The sequence below is a fragment of the Hemiscyllium ocellatum genome, chromosome 9, assembly GCF_020745735.1.
Source record: "Hemiscyllium ocellatum isolate sHemOce1 chromosome 9, sHemOce1.pat.X.cur, whole genome shotgun sequence".
Classification (NCBI taxonomy): domain Eukaryota; kingdom Metazoa; phylum Chordata; class Chondrichthyes; order Orectolobiformes; family Hemiscylliidae; genus Hemiscyllium; species Hemiscyllium ocellatum.
In genome coordinates this window covers 73,814,274-73,835,080 of record NC_083409.1, presented here as the reverse complement: position 1 = coordinate 73,835,080, position 20,807 = coordinate 73,814,274, and the positions used below count along the sequence as shown (strand labels likewise).

General features: G+C 40.2%; 1 protein-coding gene across 2 annotated transcripts in view; it reads right to left on the bottom strand.

The window, feature by feature from the left end:
* The window catches only part of zyg11 (zyg-11 family member, cell cycle regulator), a 67,741-nt gene that overhangs the window by 34,153 nt on the left and 12,781 nt on the right, over positions 1-20,807 (bottom strand). For both annotated transcript variants that reach the window (XM_060829834.1, XM_060829835.1), the window contains exons 4-6: positions 15,776-15,916; positions 14,709-14,885; positions 12,537-12,601 (exon numbers count right to left, since the gene is read on the bottom strand). In XM_060829834.1, coding sequence (XP_060685817.1) covers positions 12,537-12,601; positions 14,709-14,885; positions 15,776-15,916 — 383 coding nt within the window. The remainder of the gene's footprint in view (positions 1-12,536; positions 12,602-14,708; positions 14,886-15,775; positions 15,917-20,807) is intronic.

Sequence of the window (20,807 nt, the reverse complement as noted above, 5' to 3'; positions counted from 1 at the left end):
AGTTGGTGACTTTTAGGAATGGGCAATAAATCCCCTATCACATGACCAATTTTGTTTTAAAAAGTTGGAGGATGAGATATAACAAAGGAAGCTATAAAAGGCATGAAGAGAATAAAACAGGAAAGGCAAGATGGTAAAGAAGCAACGTAGAACATTTAAGGAAATTTTTCACAACTCCCAATATATATTCCACAAGATTTTTATCCATGTCAAATCCATGGATATAACTAAGAAAATTAAGGACAATTTCAAATTCAAAGAAAATGCATACAATGTTGCAGTAGATTAGGAACATATTAGAGCCAAGAATGCCGAAGAAAAACAAAGCTTAGAATGAACAATCAGCAAGTGCATAAAAGAGAGCAACCAAAGTCAGCTTTGATCTCTTAGAGGACAAGACTAGAAAACTTATAATAGGAATCAGGAAAAAGGCAGACTCTGAAATATATTGTATTTTATCATTAGGACAAGAATCAAATAAAACATGTCAAGCAATAGTTTAAAGAAAAAAAATCACGAGGCAAAAATGAAGCTTGAACTGGACCGGATGTCCTGAATCTTTAGATCTTAAAAGTGGTGTTAGAGATAGTGAATACATGGTTGCAATTTTCTGTAAATTCACTAGATTGTATAAGAGGTCTAAAAAGGATTGGAAACCTCCAAATGTAACATTGCTATTCAAGAAAAAAAATCTAGGAGGTATTTAGCCGAGCATTTGCTAAACGAGAAAAAAACTAGAATCCATTATTAAAAAGAGTTAATAGCAGGACATGTAGAAGGTCATAACACAATCAAGCACAGTCAGTTTTGTGGAAAGGAAAATAGTGTGTCATGAAATGACAAAAGGAGGGAATGAGAAAGTATTGAGCCTTAAAACTTGTCCTTAAACATTTAGACTAAAATGTAATTTTGAAACATCGAACACATTTGCTGCACACGAGAAAAGAGACAGGCAGGAGGGTAAGACAATTAAGAGCATTTGCCTTTACATCAGTGAATCTGTATAAACAGGACACCGAGTGATAACATTACGGCTGTTCCTTTGTGAAATTAATAACAATGTTTGAATCTTACCTCAAAATGAAACTCTATATGAATTAACTTGTTTCTTGAATTATTGTCCTTCACCATTATCTGTCCAGTTCAGAACATGCCGTGCTTTTGTTAACTTTGTGTTTGTGATAGTAGTGCCTTTGTAAACTTGCGTATAAAGGTTGTCTATTTGAGATAGTACAACTGAGTAGCCTGCCAAAGCTCTTAAAGACCTGATGTTCTACTCTCTTGGGTTATTAGAATCCAATAAGTTTAGCTTATATGTGTTATGTTATTAATCAGTAAAAGGGGATTAAAATTAAAAACTGTCTGTTAGAGTTTTTTTTATTCCAGACCGCCAAAGAGTATGATCTCTGGGATGAACCATGAGAGGCTTACAGGTTGAATTCACAAGGGATTTCCTGGGCAGTTTCAAATCTGTACTTTATCAAGTGCATGACAGATTTATTATCATTCTGAGGATGAAACAAGCAGGATGGACAAAGGGGAACCAGTAAATGTGGCACGTTTCAATTCCAAGAAACACTACATAAAATATGCCTTACAAAATTGTATTACACAATAAGAACAATGGCATGGAGAAGTTACATAGTATAAAGAGGAGAAATTAAGTAACAGGAAACGAAGTTAAAATAAATTGTTATTTTTAGCTTGGCAAACTGTAAAGCAAAGGACTACCCTAAAGTCATAGCGAAAGAGTTCAGATATAGACATCCAGAGAAAAATGGCCTTGGAGTTATTAATTTGATTAATGTTAAGGGAGACCTAAAGGGTCTAATTTATAAAGGAGTGAAGTATTGAATGAGAACAGTATTCTCCTTCTGCTGTGTGTGAAGTCAGACACAGTTCCAGTGCTAAGACAAGAAAAAGTGTGCAGGAAGTACTTCCAGCAGCTGCTCCTGGAAACCTAGTATGGAGTTGTAGAAGCAACTGGGGACACTGCGGACCATCTGCAAGACAGAGAGGATTATGAATAGCATGTCACTCTGTAGGTTAAGCATTCACAGGTTGGTGAGGGGGACGGCCAGGGGAAAGAGGAATGGATGACCACCAGGCACAATAACAAGTCTAGGCACGCATTGTGGGAATCTCGTATCATGATAATTGGTGTGGACTTATTGGGCCGAAGGGCCTGTCTCCACACGGTCTTAAACCATTCCCTAGCAAAAAGGAGGCATCTACTCAAAATAGCAACAGCCAAATTTGTTGTACATAGTTGATTGTGTTGCACAAGAGAGAAGAAGTGTGGAAAGGCTATAATAATAGGGGATCAAATCATAAGGGGAATAAATAGACACAGCACAGTGACTCAGTGGTTAGCACTGTTGCCTCTCAGTGCCAGGGACCCAGGTTCAATTCCAGCTTCAGGCAACTGTGTGAAGTTTACACATTGTCCCAGGGTCTGCATGAGCTTCCTCCCACAATCCAAAGATGTGCAGGTTAGGTGAATTGGCCATCCTAAATTGTCCATAGTGCTCAGGGATGTGTAGTTTAGGTGCATTAGTCAGGGATAAATATAGACCAATAGGGTAGGGGAATGGGTCTGGGTATGTTACTCTTCAGAGAGTCAGTGGGAACCTGTTGGGCCAAAGGGCCTGTTTCCACATTGTAGGGATTCTATGGGCAGCACGGTGGCTCAGTGGTTAGCACTGCTGCCTCAGAGCACCAGGATCTCAGGTTCAATTTCAGCCTCGGGCAACTGGCTGTGTGGAGCCTGAACATTCTCCCAGTGTCTGCATGGGTTTCCTCTAGGTGCTCCGGTTTCCTCCCATAGTCAAAAGATGTGCAAGTCAGGTGAATTGGCCATGCTAAATTGCTCAGTGTTTAGGTGCATTAGTCAGAGGGAAATGGGTCTGGGTTGGTTACTCTTCGGAGGGTTAGTGTGGACTTGTTGGGCCAAAGGGCCTGTTCCACACTATAGAGAATCTAATCTGTAGGGCATCTAATCTAAATTTCATGGCTGCAAAATGAGACTCCGGGTTGGCATGTTGTCTCCCAAGTGCTGGGGTCAATGATGTCTCAGTGTGGCTACAGGACATTATAAATTGGGAAGGTGAACAGCCAGTGGTCATAGCACTCATTGGTACCAACAATATACAAACTTTTCTAAAAAAAAAGTGGTGCTAAAAACAGAATGTAGGGAACAAGAAAGCAAGTTAAAAATTAGAGCCTCAAAAGTAGCAATCTCAGGATTGCTACCAGTGCAAATGTGTAAATCAATCAGAGTAGAAATAGGAGGATATATTAGATTAATACATGGCTGGACAAATGGTACAAGGGGAGAGCTTCAGATTTCTGGGGGAGGTAGGTCCTGTACACCCAGGAAAGATCAGAACTGATATCTTAAGGGGAAACTTTGCTAGTGTGTTATTTCACTACAGGCAATTCAGAGAAAGCTCACAAGGACAAATCCCAGAATGGTAGCCTTATGAGACAAGATTAAACAGGTTGGGGCTCTACTCAGTGAAATTACAAAGAATGAGAGTAGATCTCCTTGAAACATAAAGGATTCTCAAGGGGCTTGATAGAATAAATGCTGAGGATGTTTCCTCTCATGCCAGACTCTAGGAACAGAGGGCATTCTCTCAATTAATGGTGTCAATTTAAGGCTAAGAGGTGGAGGAATTTTCTGTCAGAGGTTGAGTGTATTTGGAACTCCTTGCCACAGAAAGCTGAAGGGGAGAAAATATTATGTGATATCTCCGAGTTTGCAGATGACACAAAGCTTTGTGGGAGGGTGAACGGTGAGGAAAATCATAAAAATCAAAGAATCCCTAAAGTGTGGAAACAGGCCATGAAGATGGGCTCATGCCCGAAACGTTGATTATCCTGCTCCTTGGATGCTGCCTGACCTGCTGCGCTTTTCCAGCAACACATTTTCAGCTCTGATCTCCAGCATCTGCAGTTCTCACTTTCTCCAACAGGCCCTTCAGCCCAACAAGTCCACATCAACCCTCTGAAGAGTATCCCACCAGACTCATTCCCTAACCTACACATCCCTGAACGCTATGTGCAATTTAGCATAGCCAATTCACCTAACCTGCACATCTTTGGATTGTGAGAGGAAATCTGAGTACCCAGAGAAAACCCACAGAGACATGGGGAGAATGATAGTTGCCAGAGACTGGAATGGAACCTGGGTCCCTGGTGCTGTGAGGCAGCAGTGCTAACCACTGAGCCACCGTGCCATCCCAGGTGTTTGCAGAGATGCTTCAATGCAATTTAGACCAGTTGAGTAAGCAGGTAAATGCGTGCAAGATAAAAGTATAATGTGGATATAGATGAGGTTATCCACTTTGGATTTCCTAAATGGCAATAGATTATGAAATTTATTGACCTGGGGATCCTTGCAACACTAGTCATTGAAAGCAAGCAACAGGCAGTGAAGGCAGCAAATGGCATGTTGGCCTTAATAGTGAGAGGATTTCTGTACAGGAGCAGGGATGTCTTGTTTCACCAAGCCCCTGTACAACTAAAACAACGTCTGGAGTATTATGTGCAATTTGGTCTCCTTACCAGAGGATGGATATTCTAGCTATGGAGGGAAATGCAGCAAAGATCTACTGATTCCTCGGATGCCGGTCAGACATATGAAGCAGACTGGACTGTTTAGGACTATATTCATAGGAATTTAGAAGAAGAAGAAAGAAGAATCTCAAAAACCTATAAAATTCTAATAGGAGTATGTAGAGGAAAGACAGCAAAGACGTTGCCAATGACCAGGGAGTCCAGAACAAGGGGTCACTGTCTAAGGATACAGGGTAAACCATTTAGGACGGAGAAAAAGGAGAAATTGCTTCATTCCGACTGGTAAGCCTTTGGTATTCTATGCCACAGGTAGTGGTTTAGATTAAAACCTTAAATATTTAAGGATATAGAGTTTGTTCTTTGTGCTAAAGGCATTAAAGAATATGGGAGAAAGTGGGAACAGGCTACTGAATTGGATAATCAGCCATGATCACACAGAAAGCAGAGCAGGCTTGAAGGGCCAAATAGCCTACTGCTGCTCTTATTTCTGTTATTTTCTTTAACTGGTGGAATCTGAGTGTTCTCGGTCATCCTGTTTCAATGGAACTAACAGGTGTAATGAGGTCAGTCAAGTGGACCTCAAGGAGTTCCCTGATTGGGCCAGATTAATAGCCTCTGTTTTCAAGTTGAAGACATGTACTATAGTTTTGAGCGGGAGCTGTTTTGAACTGAGAGCTTACAAGCATCTGTGTATATGACTAGATGGTCAAGACAGAGTGCACTGGAAAATTGAAAATATTTAATATCTGGCAGCGAACTGGATACCAGAGTTTTGGTTGCTGTTTTGACAACTATTCGAATTTGACTAATCAGTTGAAAAAATTATGCCCCAGGAAACTAAAACCCAGTTGCTTTTGAATTTATTGTTTTGCCAATATCATAACAATGAGATGATCTAATCTCGGAGGTGTAAAAAATGCAGACATTTTGAAAATTGAAGAAACAGAACTACCATCGACACAAATGCATGGATGCCGAACATCCTCCTCTCCAAGAAATTAGGAAACAAAGGTAGCTTTTCATATATAACATACTCGCAGTAAGAAAGAAGACGACCCAGGGAGATCCTCAGCCAGAAGAAAAACAGCAGCGGTGTATGTTTGAAATTATAGTTGATGTAATTTTAACAAGTGTCTAACTGGAACAGCATATTGTTAGAGTTGGAGACAGATAAAAAGCATTTAAGAGCAAGGGGGCTTAAAATTGTGAATAGTTGTTTAATGTACATTTTTGGAGTTAAAAAAATAAATTGATGTTATTTTCTTTAACTAATGGAATCTGAGTGTTCTCGGTCATCCATATTTTAAAGATAACAAGGCAAGGTGAGCCTTTCTGGGTGTTTGGTTTACTTAACAGAGGGTTCACGTTGGTGTTGTCACATCCCAATCAAGGAGCCCTGGTTGATAGATAAAAACAGGAGTGTCAAGAGAAAAAAGTGTTAGACATCCTGTTCATTCAGACCTAGCTCTTAGGGAGCTGGATCAGTGTCGATATTAAGATCAAGGAGAACAGTGATGGAATACTGGCCTCTGTGGAGTTATTTCAATAGGGTGCCACAAGGAGTGCTGGGACTCAACTACTTATAATCTATATTAACAACTTGAATGATAGGCTTGAGTGTATTGCAGCCAAATTGGTAGCTAATAGAAAAAAGCAGTTCAGAAAGCAAGTTAAGAATTGGATTTTCTCAGTTTAAAAAAAGGCACAAGGGCACTGGATGCAGAAATTCTATCCCTTTTTCCAAAAGATGGTACTTTGCATTTTCCCATCAGTGGAAGGAAAACTTTACCTCAGCAGGGCTATTTAACATCAAAGTTTGGGAGAAGATTTGTAGCTCGGGTGCTCTTTGATGTGGTTCTGTTCGTCGAGCTGGGAATTTGTGTTGCAAACGTTTCGTCACCTGTCTAGGTGACATCCTCAGTGCTTGGGAACCTCTTGTGAAGTCCTGCAAAATCCCATGCAAGGACTGCACAAAACACTACATAGGACAAACAGGAAGACAGCTAACGAGCCGCATCCATGAACACCAACTAGCCACGAAACGACATGACCAGCTATCCTTAATAGCCACACATGCAGATGACAAGCAACCTGAATTCGACTGGGACAACAATACTATTATAGGGCAAGCCAAACAGAGAACAGCCAGGGAATTCCTAGAGGCATGGCACTCATCCACAGATTCTATCAACAGACACATCGACCTAGACCCTATATACCAGCCACTGCAGCGGACAGCTGGAACTGACAACCAAGCGGCAGAGACAAACCACTATAAATGCTGGAGGAAACATCACAGAAGCGCTTCACAGGAGGCTCCCAAGCACTGAGGATGTCACCTAGACAGGGGATGAAACGTTTGCAACACAAATTCCCAGCTAGGCGAACAGAACCATAACAACGGCTATTTAACTTAGTACAGAGTTCAAAAATACCACCATTTTGGCCTCAGCAAACATAAATGCTCTCAAAGTATGATATACATCTGTTTAATTGCTATGATATGAAGATTAAATTCCTTGCTCTTTGACCATCAAAATGAAAGGCCTGCAGCTGCACTTTTGGATTGCTTTGATTGTTAGGTCATCCTCATGTAAGGTAGAAAAGATAAAGCATTAGTATTGTTCATGCAGTTTCAACAGTGATTGTCGTGAATGTTTGGCTGAGTTTTAAACCAATAATCTTAAGAATAGGAATACAGAGTTCACAGATTGTCAATTTAAAGAGGTTATTGAAGGATTAATTATCTTAAAATAAATGCTATCTGAGCAGAAGTAGTTTGAGAGATTAACCAGGTGAATTTAAAAACTGACTGGTTGACACAGATGTATGGTGTATGGGTGAAAGCGGTCTCAAATTTTTTTTTTTAAAACCACTGAATGGCTCAAGATCTGTCCATGATGGATACTGGCCATGGGACTATAAAGGCAACAGGGAAGGGTATGAGGCAATGGAATATGGAAGATGTGAGAGGTGAGTGTTTGAGAACACAACAGCTTGTAAACAATTGAGATAAAATTCCCAAAAGAACGGAGGCAAATTGTTAGAAGGCCCACCAAGGCACTTATCCATGACTACACCTTCTATGGACTGACAAGCCCAACTGACTCTGCACCCCGGACTAAACTTTCTGAACACATTTTACTATACTATGAACCATGACTTTGCTGATGAAAATATGACCACAAGGGTCTACAAAGAAATATGGATACATTAAAAAAAGTGAGCAAAAATAAACTTAAATGTAGTTCAGTGTTGGAAAATAAGAGCTTGTCCACTTTATTAAGTAATATTCTATTTTTCTATTCCTGTAAAGAGCAATTGCTGGGGTCTTGGGTGTCCTTGTACTTGAACAATAAGAGGTTAACATGCAGGTCCAGCATTAGTTTGGAAAAGCAAACAGAATTTTATCATTTATAATAAGCAGAAGAATTATAATTGAGGGAGATTTTTTACTACAGGAAATTGGTGAAATAGCCCTTGTAGTATTTCATAAAATGGGATATGCATTGGAGGCATTTCAAAAGAAGGTTCCACGGATGAAGAGGCTGTTGTGTGAAGAAAGGTGCAAATCCATAGTTTAGAAGAATGATGGAAAACATTCTCTAGCATCTTCCCTATCATAAGACCATAAGACATAGGAGTGGAAGGAAGGCCATTCAGCCAACTGGTGGCATCTAGAATTGTGGGGCATTTTCAAAATAAGGAGTGTCTCACTTACAAGGAGTGTGGAACATAAGAATTTCTTCTCTCAGAAGGTCTTTAGGTTTGAATTTTCTTCAAAGAGCAGCAGCAACTGAATATATTTAATGACCCAAGTTGGACAGTGGTTTTAATCAGCAAGTTAAAAGTTTAGGATTGTGGAGGGCAAACAGGAACGTAGAGTCAAGAGCACAATTAAATGAGCCATGATCACAGTGAATAGCAGGACACGCTTAAAAGGATCAAATGGCCTACTCTAGCTCCTATTTATTATGTTATGGTCTCTCACCCCAAGTAGTTATTAATTTTGTCATTTTTCCTCCTTATCTTGTAGATGTGAATTACAAAATTGTACATAACTCCCAACAATAATATACTCGGCACTCAAATCTCAAGAGTGATTTACTTCTGCTTTGTATATAGATGCTATGATTTTTGATTTTAACAGTATGACAGAAGAATGCTTTGCAACATAAATAGATTGAAGAAAGTCACAATAATCTGTACAGAATTCTCAGTCAACCTCCACTCAAATAATGCCTTCAGTTCTGTACACCACATTTGAGGAAGAATGTGGAACATATGGAAAGCAGTAGGTCATTCAGCCCCTCAAACCTGTTCCACTATTCAATAAGATCATGACTGGTCAGTGGCCCGACTCCAAATATCTCCCTTTGGTCTACATTCCTTAAATTTTGTTAAGCAAAAAGCAATATCTATCTCAGGTTTAAAGTCACGAACTGATCCAGTATCTACTGCCGTTAGCAGAAGAGAACTTCAAATGTCCATAAAACCATAAGACATAGGAGTGGAAGTAAGGCTATTCGGCCCATCAAGTCCACTCCGCCATTCAATCATGGCTGATGGGCATTTCAACTCCACTTACCCGCATTCTCCCCGTAGCCCTTAATTCCTTGTGACGTCAAGAATTTATCAATCTCTGCCTTGAAGACATTTAGCGTCCCAGCCTCCACTGCACTCTGCGGCAATGAATTCCACAGGCCCACCACTCTCTGGCTGAAGAAATGTCTCCGCATTTCTGTTCTGAATTTACCCCCTCTAATTCTAAGGCTGTGTCCACGGGTCCTAGTCTCCTCGCCTAACAGAAACAATTCCCTAGTGTCCACCCTTTCCAAGTCATGTATTATCCTATAAGTTTCTATTAGATCGCCCCTTAATCTTCTAAACTCCAATGAATACAATCCCAGGATCCTCAGCCGTCATCCGTGTGAATCTCTGCTGGACACGCTCCAGTGCCAGTATGTCCTTCCTGAGGTGTGGGGACCAAAACTGGACACAGTACTCCAAATGGGACCTAACCAGAGCTTTATAAAGTCTCAGTAGCACAACGGTGCTTTTATATTCCAACCCTCTTGAGATAATGACAACATTGCATTCGCTTTCTTAATCACGGACTCAACCTGCATGTTTACCTTTACAGAAACCTCGACTAGCACTCCCGGATCCCTTTGTACTTTGGCTTTACAAATTTTCTCACCGTTTAGAAAGTAGTCCATGCTTGTATTCTTTTTTCCAAAGTGCAAGACCATGCATTTGGTCACATTGAATTCCATCAGCCATTTCCTGGACCACTCTCCCAAACTGTCTAGATCCTTCTGCAGCCTCCCCACTTCCTCAGTACTACCTGCCTGTCCACCTAACTTCGTACCATCGGCAAACTTCGCTAGAATGCCCCCAGTCCCTTCATCCAGATCATTAATATATAATGTGAACAGCTGCGGCTCCAATACTGAACCCTGCAGGACATCGCTTGTCACCGGCTGCCATTCTGAAAAAGAACCTTTTATCCCAACTCTCTGCCTTCTGTCAGACAGCCAATCCTCAATCCATACCAGTAGCTCACCTCGAACACCATGGGCCCTCACCTTGCTCAGCAGCCTCCCTGTGGCACCTTATCAAAGGCCTTTTGGAAGTCTAGATAGACCACATCCACTGGGCTCCCCTGGTCTAACCTACTTGTCACCTCTTCAAAGAATTCCAACAGATTTGTCAGGCACGACCTTGCCTTACTAAATCCATGTTGACTTGTTCTAATCCGACCCTGCTCTTCCAAGAATTTAGAAACCTCATCCTTAACGATGGATTCTAGAATTTTACCAACAACCGAGGTTAGGCTAATTGGCCTATAATTTTCCATCTTGTGTCTTGATCCTTTCTTGAACAAGGGGGTTCCAACAGTGATCTTCCAATAATCCGGGACTTTCCCTGACTCCAGTGACTTTTGAAAGATCTCAACCAATGTCTCCGCTATTTCCTCAGCCACCTCCCACAGAACTCTAGGATGTAGCCCATCAGGGCTAGGAGATTTATCAATTTTAAGACCTTCTAGCTTTTCTAGCAATTTCTCTTTTGTAATGGCAACCATACTCAACTCAGCCCCCGACTCCCTTTAATTGTTGGGATATTACTCGTGTCTTCCACTGTGAAGACTGATGCAAAGTACTTGTTAAGTTCTCCTGCTATTTCCTTATCTCCCATCACTAGGCTTCCAGCATCAATTTGAAGTGGCCCAATGTCTACAACCTTTTGTGTACAGAAATGCTTCCTAACATCTCTCCTGAACAGTCTTGTTGTGATGTCTCAGATTATACCCCCTAGTTCTAGAATCCCCAACCATGGAAATAGTTTATTTTTAATCAACCCTGTCTTTTCCTGTTAATATCTTGAAGACTGTGATCAGATCACTCCTCAACTTTCTAAATTATGAGAAGAGATTATACAAATTTCTCCAGAACTTAACCCCTGAAGTCCAGGTAAACCTAAGTTGTACTCACTCCAAGGCCAATATATCCTTCCTAAGGTGTAGTGCCCAGATCTGCTCACTGTACTCCAAGTGGGGTTTAACCAGCATTCATACATCTGCAGCTTAATTTCTGCATTCTTGTACTCTAGTCCTCCAGATATAAATCTAGCATTCCATTAGCTTTCTTGTTTCGTTTTCACACCTGTTTGTGACATTTTAAAGATTTACATACCTGAACCCTCAAGTCTCTTCTGACATCCACTTTACAGCACCCAGAAACTACCATGATCTATCATTTTCAATCCAAAATGAATAATGCGCACTTGCTTATACTTAACTCCATTACTGCAGTTTTGCCCAATCACTTAATCTATCAATATCCCTTCTCCAAATATGCTATCATATACACTGGCTACAATGCTGCCTAACCTTCTGTCATCGTGGAGGTATTAAGAATGTGCAGAAAAATCATGAGTTATTCCATGGTTGAGAAACTTCAATAACATGGAAAAATTTGGATTGCTCTCCTTGGAGAAGGGATGATTGAGGAGCAATTTGATAGTTACTCAAAATCATAAGGAGTCTGGACAGAATAGGTAATGGGAAATCATTTAATTGGTGGAAGCAGAGACAACCAGAGAGAACAAATCACTGATTTCCCCACGAGCAACTTATTGAGCGAAAATCTCAACTGGACTCAATCTAAATACAGCAACAATAAAACAGGTCATAGGCTAGAAATAAAGTGAGTAATTCACCCTCTGACTCCAAAAGCCTATGCTCTAGGAGGCACAAGTCAGCAGTATGATGGAATACTTCCCCCCACTTTTGCCTGGATGGTGCAACTCCAACAACACTCAAAAGAAGCCTGACACCAACCAGGACAAAGTAACCTGCTTGATTGACACGACACCCACAAATATCCACTCCCTCCATTACTGACACTTAGCAGCAGTTTGTATGATCTACAAGATGTACTGCAGAAATTTGCCCGAAGTCCTTAAAGAGCATATTCCAAACTCATGACCACATCCATCTAGAATGGCAACGGCAACCAATACATGGGAACACCACCACCTGCAAATTCCACCCCACCCAAAGTCCTGACTATTGTGTCTTGGAAATACAGTCACCATTCCTTCACTATCACAAGGTCAAAATCTGGGAATTCCCTTGTTAGATATATTGTGTAGCAACTGCAGCGATTCAAGAAGGCAGCCTACCAATACCTTCTCAAGGACAACTTAATTACTTGCAATGAATGCTAGCCAGCAATGCCCATATCCCACAAGTGAATTTAAAAAAGGCTGAATGGTTACTGTAAGAGGAAGTAGAACTACAAATTTGGATCCTGATATACAATTAAACTAGGCAAAACAAAAATCAAGCTGATCTAATAACCTGCTAATAAAATTAATTAATAAAGGTTAGGACAATGCCTTTTTTGCACAATCGAAAAAGGTAAAATATCATTGACAAGATTACACACCTGTTAAATGGGACATCTTGGAGGATACGGTCACTGCAAAGGGACAACAGACAATTCTTCTGAAGCTAAAACAAGAATATATTTCAAATTTATCTTGTGAAAATACTTTGCATGAAGTTAAAACTTGGTCAGACATTTAACAATAAAAGTCCTTTGCCAATAATAGACATTTGAAATTAATTCTGCAAAGTCAGAGGGCAGTAATGGTGAAACAGCAGGTTATCTGGATTGGCCATGCTAAATTGCCCCATAGTGTCCAGGCTAGGTGAAGTTCTGGGTAGGATGCTCTTTAGAGATTTTGTGCAGACTCAAAAGGTTGAAAGGCCTCTGGACTCTTTCTGCATTGTAGGAATTCTATAATTCTATGATCGAAGAACAGTGTAGAGATATTTTCCTTTTTGGTCTCTCCAGCTAGGTAGTCTCTTCGATGACACTTTACTATGAAGGGAGCATTGGTTTGGTATTATAATCTGATCCTGCAAGAGTGCATTTCCTGAATGTATATAGTTTATATGAAAATTCTGATTAGTGGAGTATTGTGCTTGCCAAAATGCAAGATGATTTGTAAATGTCTTTCAAACAACAGTAAGCCAGAATACATTTGTGCCCTGAAGACCTTAAAGGGGAGACACTGTCTGGTTTAAGATGCAAAATATGATGAAAATGACAGGATACAACATGGAATGTCTCCAATACTAAATGGAGCGATGTCTTTCCCTCTCCAGCTTAGATTGTCAATCTCTAAAGGCACATTCCAGACTTGATCAACTGGCATGACATTTTGATGGAAACACGATGTTTTGTTTCCAACCAACTACACAGTAGGACCATGTCTGCCTAGTCTTGCACTAACAGGCAAGCAAATATTAATGGGGCTATGCAAAATGGCAGGGCGAAGGAGGAAGTGGTTGTAATGTTAATGCTATACTGGCTGAAGGGGAAATCATTATTTAATTCCAGTGGCCTTGCGTGAACCACTCATAACACACCTGTCATGCAAGTGTAATGATGGTGTCTATAGAACACCATGAGAATTTGAGAACTTGATTTGAGTGCGGGAAAGGAAGAGTCTGAGTTCTGCAGGCATTCTCTTCCAGAAGACACTGGCTGGTCATTGTGCTGACCCTCTGACACTGGCACTCCCTCAGTACTGACCTGCCAATAGTAGCATCTTCACCAAGTTGCTGCACATACTGAGTGAATGGTTGGTGGTGACGTGAGCCTCATTATCAGGATGCAGCACATCTCACTGCATGGAGACATGTGCTCAGCTCTCATGTGGAGGAACTGATGAGTCTTCTGAAATCCAAAAGACTCTTCTGTTCATTCTATTTCTATTGTAGGTCATTTGCACGAAGAGTCCTGTACTTTGTTATTGGGTGCATTTTGGTCAGTGTGACTGGTACCTAAGATGATGCAGGAGGACCATGGCTAACAGTCAGGAGAAGCTTGGTAGCAGCATCAGGCCACTGCAGAGGATACAGTGTTTCTTGGACCCAACTCCACTTCCTGGGATAACCAAGGTGCAATACTGACAAGCTTCATATGTCTTGAGTCAGTGTGACAAAGTTTTGTCAGTTGTTGGAATGGAATCAGCTGGTTCACCAATATCGGTCTACTATCTTTCATGAAAACTCTTGACCAATTATGAAAAGTCACTGACCTAAAAAGTAAACGCTTTCTTTCGACAAAGAGTACAGTTTGTGGAAAGAACTATAGTAAAACTGCAGCAACTAAAAAATAAATCTATTTTCACAAATATTAAAACAATTTTCTGTTTCAACACTGGTCAAATGACTAGACTGATTAAATGCAAATTAGATTGGACATAGCCAGGAATGAATTTAAGACAATCCCCAGTTACCACCTAAGTGGCTTCTTCCTGACTGACATTCCATTCAGAAAGTATAGTCCATATTCGCAAATTCAATGTCTCAATTAAGTTAAACAGGACAACATTTTGTGGAAGACAGTCTTTTGCTTTTTTTTTTAAAAACAACACATTTGGTGGTCAATAATTTGCAGTCTTAACTTGTCAGTTGTTAAGCTAAAGCAATATTTGCTTTGACTGGTTGAATTAACAGAAGGCAAAATGTGAAATAGCTAATGGCATGCAAATATGAAGTGATGCCCATTAATTATCCTGTGTTATATTTCATCTCCAACACTTACCTGTTGATGGTTGGGAAAGTGTTCCATGGCTTTCAGTAAGAGACGAGTCACTTCTGTCAAAAGGCGCACAGGCATTCCACCTGCTAAATCCTGTTTTGTCAAATTGAATACACATGCGCTAGCAGCTAGCTGAACTGGCAGGTTTGTGGAATGGTTTTTCATTCCAATGACCACGAGCTGAAAATAAGAACAAAATATATCAAGCTGTAACAATGATCAAATTCTTTAAATATGGGAAGGTCAGGATGACATTTTGTTTTGATAAAGCTCTCCTTGCACTCCCTCCCCCAAAAGCAATGTGCAATTTCCTGTTTGGAATACTTTTACAGTACCTTGCCTTCCAAATTTCATTTCCAACAGTGTTGTTCAGAGGGGTTATAAGCTCAACTGATACCAGTAGATTACATAGGAGGATATATAGACATCTGTAATGGCAATAAATATCCTGTCCAATAAGATCATTGACGGTCAGCAGCTGGCCAATCAATTTTTTTTTAAAATTACCCTTTCTGGTGTTGTCTGCATTCCAGAATCATATGCTTAAAACCTTGTTTTTATTAATCAGGGCTTGGAATGTTGGTTTACCGTGAACATGGAGAGAATCAATCATACTGATTAGCATTAAGTAATGCCAATTTTATATTTTGCTTTTAAAGGTAGAGATTTATTTTTCCACTTGAAAAATGTGGCCCATTAACAATGTAAAGCATTTTCCAGCAAAGGAAACTACATATACACAGTCAATGGCAAATGACCGCCACAAATCTGGTAGAAATGAATTTTACTTTGCTATTGGCACAACAATGGCTCGTAAATATTGATTTTGAACCACAGGACGATACAAGAATTTTCTCAGAAACATATGAAATGCAACTTTTCTACCATTTTTGTCACATGAACTGCATCATTACTCTTAGTGATGAGGAATCATCACAGTATAATATCTTTCAATTATATCACAAAAGTACAAAGATAATTAATGATTGGCTTCCAGGTCATTTAAACAGGTATCATTCACCTATAGGAAAAATTTCAGTATCAAGAGTTGATTTAAATATAAACTTTACCTTCAGTAGTTCCGGCTGTGGTTTTTCCATACTGTGTGTCAGACTGAAAAGATGAAATAATGCTTCTCTTACAAAAAAGGCTCTTTCACTGTATCGACGAAGAGCTTCAGAAATCTGTACTTCATTTGCTTCTCCTGATACCTTTCACATTTAATAACAAGGATAAAAAAAGTTGTAAAAGATCAAAAATAAATTTATGAAATAACTTCTTTCTTCCCCAACCATGTTTAAATTCTACAGTAACAGCAATCATACTGGAGCTCATTCTCTCCATATTAATACAGAGGGTTAGCATAACAGCTGCATAGAATGGAAAAAAAAACTTCAAAGGAAATGCTGAAAGATAAATGATTTAAACACAAGAAATAGGAGCACAAACAAGTAAGGAATTTGCCATTCAAACCTGCTCCCCATTAACACAGCAAAAGTTGAGACTTATCAGTTAAAGTCAAAGTTACACTACTCACTACAACCTTTAAAAGGTTGGTCAATTTAATCACAAAGTATGGATTTTAAACATTGTTATGTCATCTGTCCAAATGCATGAACCACCCTTATTAAAAAGCTTAACTTTCAAAAATCTAATTTAAAACAAAAGCTTTGAGAAAATATATACTTTTGCAGAATTTTTTGAAGAATATTATTTTGCTCATCAAATCAACCTATAAAAAAGGATCTTCAAGTCTAAGCCCTTGAACGTACTGTTGTCGTCATCCAAATCTATGCCCAATTCTATCCTCCTTCCTGATCATACACAGGTTAAAATGAATTTATTTTATCTATGAAGTATTTTTTGACCCAAGTGGAGCTTCAAATCCAATAATGATCTTAATTGCAAAGACTTTCTAGTACATAAATAGCAACTGTTTCTGCTAATAATAAATAAGCATATACTTAAGTATTTAGCAATGCCCATATGTACTAAAATATGCTTGCATGCCAAATATCCAGTTAACACACTAAGGGAAACATTAGAAGTTCATTTTTCCACTTACATACAATGATCTTAATATTAATAATGTGTGTCTTGGATGGGAAAACCACAAAAACATTAATATTTCTAAAAAATGAATTTTGTCAAAGCATTTCATTTTCACTCAGATTCAAAGGCAAAGGGAAAATAATGTTTATACTACGTGAGAGGAGAATGCTGATCAGTTGGCAATTGGGCTCAGATTTAAAAAAGGTACCGCCAACGAAGAATGACCCAGTTAATGGCTGACTTAACTGCCAAGAATTATTTAAATTTTAAACAAAACCAGGTAATTCGGATTGCCCCAAGAAATTAACCAAAGAATGGGTTGTCACCTTTTTGCTTTAGACACAGTTTGTGTGTGTATGTTTTGTCTGTAAAGAGCATAACCTTTATATGAATTTATATAGCTTTCAGTACACAAATGCACCAACCTGAAACCTTAAATTTTAAATTGAATGTCAGCATAATGCTACATAATCCTGAGTGTGTGAAGCAATGTGACCTAGTAATGAAATCACATCTGGGCACATTTGAGAGGTTTGCAAGAATGGACTGATTGCAATATTGCTGTACTCAAACAACTGAAGAAATATGCTTTTAACACGATGTACCAGACTGTGGAATCCATAGCCTACATTCCTCGCATCACACATATGGAACTGTTAACATGATTTTACTCAAAAGGCCACAAAAATAAAGTTTCACATCATAGGGAAAAATTCATGCTTTGCAGCAAAAGCACATTAAAAGTAAGATTTCATTTCGATACTATACTGGAATATTTACCAATGTATCAATCCACTCAAAACATGGACTCAATGCAGCCTCTAAAAATGAAAATTGTTCAATTCCTCAGCACTCAAGACTATTTTATTTTCATGAAGGCAGGAAGCAAGAATGAGAACACTTTGGAGCCAGAATATCTTGCTAAAAGCTTGCAGTGATTTCAAATCTCAGGGAAATCACATTGCTGCAATATCAGAGAACCAAATGCATCTGAGCCAGAAGCTCCACATTCAAACCATCCTCCAGGGCTTATTGGCCAGTGAAGATGTGTTCATAACAAGGCCAAGCAGGTTAAGGATCAGCTTTTAAACCCTTCAACACATGCCACTGGCAAATGGTATGAGTAGGTGAGATTGCTAGTGAGTCATATGGTGGAATGAAATTGGATCATTTACTTTTGTTCCATTAAAAAAAAAAGTGTAATGTTACCACAACAATTAAATCTTCCTTGAGCACAGGTGGCTGAAATGGATAACATTGCTGGCAACAGGATTTGATTCCAGTTTCAGCTCTGGTGGAATAGAGACCTGTCTCCCTGTCATACTGGTGTTAGAGTTCAAACCTGCCTTTAGGAAGAGAATGTGAAAAATCACCATTAGTACCTACCAATGCTAAGAAACCAACTGATAGGGAACATAGCATTTTTACAGCAGGAGTGAGGACCAGAGGGCTGCTTGGTAGGTAAAGTAATACATTTGAGTGGCTGCTTTACCCAAAGCACGACTAAAAAGGTAGTGTTACCCACTCACACTGGTGCTTCTGTGCACTGGATTGGTAAAGTGACTAACTTATTTTATTTTTCAGTTGTCTCTTTGAGAATTATAGAATAGTGGGAATGGCAGTTAGGGCAGTTGGATGTTTGTCCAGCAGAATGTGGGAGGTAAGTGTCACCACTAATGTCCCTGCTGACTTTCTCTACGGGAAGTGCACCCAACTTCAGTTCCTCGAAAACCATGTTAGCGGAACTGCAGCGAGAGCTGGATGAACTTCGGATTGTTCAGGGATAGAAGGGGTTATTGAGAAGAGTTACAGGGAGGTTGTCTCACCTCAGTACAAGAAAAAGGCAGGTGAATGACAGGGGATGGAAGGAGAACTGGCAGGCAGTGCAGGGATCCTCTTTGGCTGTTCCCCTCAACCACAAGAATACTGTTTTGGATACTGTTGGGGTGGGGGGTGGGGGGAGGGACTTACCAGGAGTAAGTCATGGGGTTCAGGTCTCTGGCAGAGTCAGTCCTTGTTGAGAAGGGAAGGGGCAGGAGCAATAAGAGGACCAGAGCATTAGTGATTGGGGACTCCATAGTTAGGGGAAAACGCGAAAGACTCATGGTTGGTGTGTTGCCTCCCAGGTGCCAGGATTTGTGATGTCTCGGATCATGTTTTCAGGATCCTTAAGTGGGACGGGGGACAGCCCCGAGTCCTGATCCACATAAGCACCAATGACATAGGTAGGAAAAGGGATAGGGATTTCAGGCAGACATTCAGGGAGCTAGGGTGGAAGCTTAGAGCTAGAACAAACAGTTGTTATTTCTGGTTTGTTACCCATGCCATGTGCTAGCAAGGCGAGGAAGAAGGAGAGAGAGGAGTTGAACACTTGGCTACAAAGATGGTGCAGGAGGGCGGATTTTGAATACCTGGATAATTGGCGCTCATTCTGGGGTAGGTGGGACCTCTACAAACAGGATGCTCTACAATTGAGTCACAGTGATACCAAGATCCAGGGGATTTGGGTTTAAATTAACTCAGCAGGGGGTTGGGAACCTAAAAATTGTAGCTCCAGAGGAAGTTGAGTGTAATAGAGGTCAGAAATATCATTTAAGAAAGGTCACAATAGCGCACAGGCAAGCCGGAAGGTGGCTTGGAGTGTGTCTACTTCAATGCCAGGAGCATCCAGAGTAAGGTGGGTGAACTTGCAGCATCGACGTTGTGGACATTTCGAAGACATGGACAGAACAGGTACAGGAATGGTAGTTGCAGGTTCCAGGATTTAGATGCTTCAGTAAGAACAAGGAAGGTGTTAAAAGAGGGATAGGTGTGGCATTGTTAGTCAATGACAGTATTACGTGGCAGAAAGGATGTTTGAGGACACATCTACTGAAGTAGTATTGCTCAGGTTAGAAACAGGAAAGGAGGTCACCCTGTTGGCCTCCGAATAGTTCCAGAGATGTAGAGGAAAGGATAGCGAAGATGATTCTGGATAGGAGCAAGTGTAACAGGGTAGTTGTTATGGGGGAACTTTAAGTTTCCAAATATTGACTGAAAGTACTATAGTTAAAGTACTTTAGATGGGTCAGTTTTTGTCCAATATGTGCAGAGGGTTTCCTGACAATATGTAAACAGGCCAACAAGGGGCTAGGCCATATCAGATTTGGAACTGGATATGAACCCCCCGGTGTTAGATTTGGAGGTAGGTGAGCACTTTAGTCATAGTGACCACAATTCAGTTATGTCTACTTTAGTGATGGAGAGGGATAGGTATATACCGCAGGGTAAGAGTTACAGCTGGGGGAAAAGGTAATTATGATGCAATTAGGTAAGATTTAGGATGCATAGGATGGAGAAGGAAACTGCAGGAGATGGGCACACTTGAAATGTGGAGCTTATTCAAGGAACAGCTACTGCATATCCCTGTTAAGTAGTACCAGTCAGGCAGGGAAGAAGTTGTTGAGCACAGGAGCACAGGAGCTGTGGTTCACTGAGGAAGTTGAATCTCTCTTCAAGAAGAAGGCGGCTTATGTTAGGACGCTTGAGAGTTACAAGTTAGCCAGGAAGGACCTAAAGAGAGAGTGGAGAGAAGCCAGGAGGGGGCATGAAAAAAATCATTGACAGGCAGAATCAAGGAAAAACGTAAAGCTTTATGTAGGTATAAATTAGGAATAAAAGAATGACGAGAGTAGGATTAGGACCAATCAAGGACAGTAGTGGGAAGCGGTGTGTGGAGTCAGAGGAAATAGGAAAAGTACTATTGTCAAGGACAATACGGAGATACAGGCTATTAGACTAGACGGAGTGAAAGTTCATGAAGAGGAGGTGTTAGCAATTCTGGAAAGTGTGAAAATAGATAAATCCCCGAGGCTGGATGGGATTTATCCCAGGATTCTCTGGAAAGCTAGAGAGGAGATTGTAGAGCCTTTGGCTTTGATATTTATGTTGTCATTGCCTACAGGAATAGTGCCAGAAGTCTAGAGTATAGCAAATGTTGTCCCCTTGTTCAAGAAGGGGAGTAGAGACAACCCTGGTAATTACAGGCCAGTGAGCCTTACTTCGGTTGTG